At 37.7% G+C, this 4,160-nt stretch overlaps 1 protein-coding gene across 1 annotated transcript; it reads left to right on the top strand.

The window, feature by feature from the left end:
• The first annotated feature begins 3,269 nt into the window (after positions 1–3,269).
• LOC125855894 (secreted RxLR effector protein 161-like) lies at positions 3,270–3,737 on the top strand. The gene has a single exon (XM_049535547.1). It carries the CDS (start codon positions 3,270–3,272, stop codon positions 3,735–3,737), a length of 468 nt encoding a protein of 155 aa, XP_049391504.1.
• The last annotated feature ends 423 nt before the right edge of the window (positions 3,738–4,160 follow it).

Here is a 4,160-nt window from a genome sequence, read left to right as displayed (position 1 = left end):
AGGCTATGTTCTCTTTGAAAACAACGACAGAAGAGGATGTGCTAGAGCACTTACGAGACGCCACCACCCCAAAGCAGGCTTGGGATATATTTGCTAAGCTATTTTCAAAGAAAATTGATACAAGGCTCCAATTCCTAGAGAGTGAATTACTCTCGATAGGACAATGCACCATGACAAAATACTTTCATAAGGTGAAGATCCTATGTCGAAAGATTTCAGAGTTAGATCCACAAGTTCCAATTGGAGAGAGGAGGATGAAGCGGATTATCATCCATGGTCTGAAGCCTGAATATAGAAGCTTCATTGTTGTTGTACAAGGATGGCAAAATCAGCCACCACTTGTAGAATTTGAGAATTTTCTAGCAGGTCAACAAGCCTTGGTTAAGCAAATGAGCGGAGTCTCTCTTAAAGGCGAGGAGGAAGCACTCTACGTCAACAAAAGCAAAGAGAACCCCAAGCAGTACAACATCGGTGGATTAAAAAGAACTGATGATAAGTCAAAAAGTCATCAAGGACAAGGAAGCTCTCATCCAGGGGAAGTTCGAGGAATAATAGGGTAAACAATAAGAGTTTTGTAGGGCAATGTCATAACTGTTGGAAGAAGGGACATAAAGCCAATATTTTCTGGTTCAAAAAGAGGATTATTGAGAGCAACTCTGCTGGTACCTCCGGTCCAAAGGAAAATAGTGAAGATGATTGGGATGCTGAAGCGTTCTTTGCGGTAGAACAAAAGGAGTTAGCTCTTACAGTTACAACCTCTAAGCAAATTGACTATGAGAATGACTGAACTGTTGACTCGGGATGCTCAAACCATATGACTGGTGACAAAAAGAAGCTACAAAATTTGTCTGAGTACAAGAGAAGTCATGAAATAGTGACATCAGATGACACAAAATTACTGATAGCTCACATTGGTAAGACTATTGTGTCCCCAAATATTTGTGTTGATCTGATGCTTCTTCAAAATATTTATCATGTCCCAGGTATGAAGAAAAATCTTCTTTCAGTAGCTCAATTGACATCTTCGGGTCATTATGTTCTATTTGGTCCGCAAGATGTAAGAATATACCAATGTCTTGAGGTTAAAGAACAACCAGTAATGAAGGGGAAAAGGTTAAATTCTATTTATGTAATGTCGGTAGAAACAACATATATAGACAAGACAAAGAAGAATGAGATGGTAGACTTATGGCATATGAGGTTGAGTCATGTTAACTACTCTAAACTTAGAGTCATGATGGAAAAGTCAATGTTGAGGGTTTTCCCAAACTTCCACTAATGACGGATGTAATATGTGCAGGTTGTCAGTATGGTAAAGCGCATCAGTTGCCATATCAGGATTCAAAATATATAACCAAGGAACCATTAGAGTTAGTTCACTCAAATGTGTTCGGCCCTGTCAAGCAACTCTTTGTTGGTAGGATGAAATATATGTTGACATTCATTGATGATTTTTCCAGGTACGTGTGGATTTATTTTTTAAAGGAGAAGTCTGAGGTATTTTCAAATTTAAACAATTCAAAAAGGTTGTTGAAGGAGAAGTTGATAAGAAAATTCGTTGTTTGCGAATTGACAATGTTGGGGAATATTCCTCATATGAATTTTTTCTGAATTTCTTGAAAAGTGTCGAATACGCCATCAGTTCACATGTCCAAATATGCCACAACAAAATGGCATAGTAGAAAGGAAGAACAGACACCTAGCAGAAATCTGTCGGAGCCTACTTCACGCAAAAATATCCCAGGACAATTTTCGGCGGAAGATATGAAGACTATAACTTTTCTGATCAATAGACTTCCTCAACAAAAGTTACATTTTCTTTTACCTTTTGAGAAGTTGTGGAACATGAAATCCTCTGTTAGCTATTTTCGTGTTTTCGAATGTGTATGGTATGTATTAGTACCAAATCATTTACGTAGTAAGATGGACAAAAAGGTTGTCAGGTGTATCTTTATGACAGTCAACAAAAAGGGTTGCGATGTTGTGATCCAACAACAGTAAAGTGCTACACTTCTCAAAATGTGATATTTGATAAAGCTGCTTCCTAGTGGTCTGCAAATAAGGAACCACTGTCAGATTCAAATGTCTTAAAAGATGTGTTGGACTCTTCCTATATCCAATTGAGTCTAGATAGAGCTGAAGGTGAAGCTAATGAAAACAATGTTGATGAAGACGTAAATCAAAATTCGTGGCAAACTAGTATATACCAACAACCAGGTGAAGAGGCTGAGCTAATTGGAGCAGATTCACCACCTTCACTCAGAAGGTCAATAAGAATCAGAAAGCAAAATCCTAATTTTGCCAATGCTACCATTGCAGGAGATGAAAATTAAAAGGAACCAGAAACTTTTGAGGAAGCATTCTAGAATCCATAGTGGATTAAAGCTATGGAGGAGGAAATTACTGTGCTACAACTGAATCAAACATGGGAGCTCGTGACAAAACCAAGGGATGCCAAACCTATTTCCTATAAATAGATTTACAAGATAAAGCGTCATACAAATGGATCAATTGAAAGGCGCAAAGCTCATCTTGTAGCTCAGAGTTTTTCTCAGCAATATGGACTAGACAATGATGAAATGTTTAGTCCAGTGGAAAAGCTTACTACTTTCCGAGTTTTACTTGCACTTGCAGCTAGTAGAGATTGGAACTTCTGGCAAATGGATGTATAGAATGCAGAGCACGGAAAGTTGGATCGAGAGATTTACATGTGTCATCCAATGGGTTTTCAGTGTCATGATTATCCTGAGTATGTGTGTAAGCTTCGGAAGGCGCTCTATGGATTAAAGCAAGCGCCAAGGGCATGGTATGGTAAGATTTATGATTTTCTTACTCATAGTGGTTTTTCAGTAGCACCGTCAGATTCCAACCTGTTTGTGAAAATTGTTAGCAGAAAACTAGCTATTGTGCTAGTATATGTGGATGATCTAATCCTAACAGGAGACTGTGAAGAAGAAATTCTCAGAACAAAGGAAATGTTGTCAGTACGCTTCCAGATGAAGGAACTCGAACATCTTAGCCATTTTCTTGGCTTGGAGGTTGATCGCAGTGAAGAAGGAATTTGCTTGCATCAGCAAAAATACTCCAAAGATGTATTGAAGAAGTTTGGGATGTTCAATTGAAAACCAACCTCAACACCGCTGGATCCAAATGTTAAGATGTGTGCTCATGAAGGGAAAGACTTGGAATATACAATGTATCGGCAATTGGTGGGTAGTTTGATTTACATAACTTTAATAAGACCCAACATCTCTTATGTAGTAGGTGTGATGAGTCGTTACATGCAAAATCCAAAGAAGTCTCATTTGGATGGAGTTCGTCGAATCTTGAGATATGTAAAGAGTACAATTGACTATGGTCTCTTCTATAAGAAAGGTGAAGAATGCAAACTAATCGGATATTGTGACTCTGACTATGGAAGAGACCATGATAATCGTCACTCAACTACTTGTTTTGTGTTTAAGCTTGGAACTGGAGCAATTTCTTGGTGCAACAAAAGGCAGGCAACCGTGTCACTCTCAACAACAGAAGTAGAGTATCGGGCAATAGCAGTTGCAGCTCAGGAATGTACATGGCTTATGGAGTTGATGAAGGATCTAAGACAACCAGTAGGCTATGTAGTTCCTTTGTACTGTGTTAATCAGTCAACAATTTATTTGGCTGAAAATCCAGTTTTCCACGCAAGGACTAAACATGTGGAGATACATTACCACTTTATTCGGGAAAAAGTTTTATAAGGAGAGATTGGTTTGGAGCACATCAAAACAGAACATTAAATTTCACACTTGTTCACCAAAGGTTTTATTGTCAACAAGTTGTAGAGTTTCTGCAAGCAGCTAGGCATGGTTAAGACAAAGAGCTCATGTTGAGAAGGGGTGTTAAAGTTGACAACATCATTACTAGTTTAATTTCACTAAGTCTATAGTATGGCTATATTTTAACTTTCAGTTGGTATTTGTTTTCTTTTAATTCTGATAGTTTTTCCTATTTCGTAGTATTGCAGAAATGTGTTCCTAAAGCTTAGGAGAGTTAGGTTAGTGGATTAGTTAGTTGTATAGTGGGATTGTGACTCTATTAAAATTGTAATTCTATATAAGATCATTAACAAACTGAATACAAGATCAGTCCATTGTTCTTATTCTCTAGAAACTATTTCTAAG

The sequence above is a fragment of the Solanum stenotomum genome, chromosome 2, assembly GCF_019186545.1.
Source record: "Solanum stenotomum isolate F172 chromosome 2, ASM1918654v1, whole genome shotgun sequence".
Taxonomy (NCBI): domain Eukaryota; kingdom Viridiplantae; phylum Streptophyta; class Magnoliopsida; order Solanales; family Solanaceae; genus Solanum; species Solanum stenotomum.
This window is presented reverse-complemented; position numbering and strand designations above follow the sequence as displayed.

Excerpts from the sequence above, each read along its gene's own strand:
- LOC125855894 (XM_049535547.1), top strand. The coding sequence starts at position 3,270 with ATGAGTCGTTACATGCAAAATCCAAAGAAGTCTCATTTGGATGGAGTT.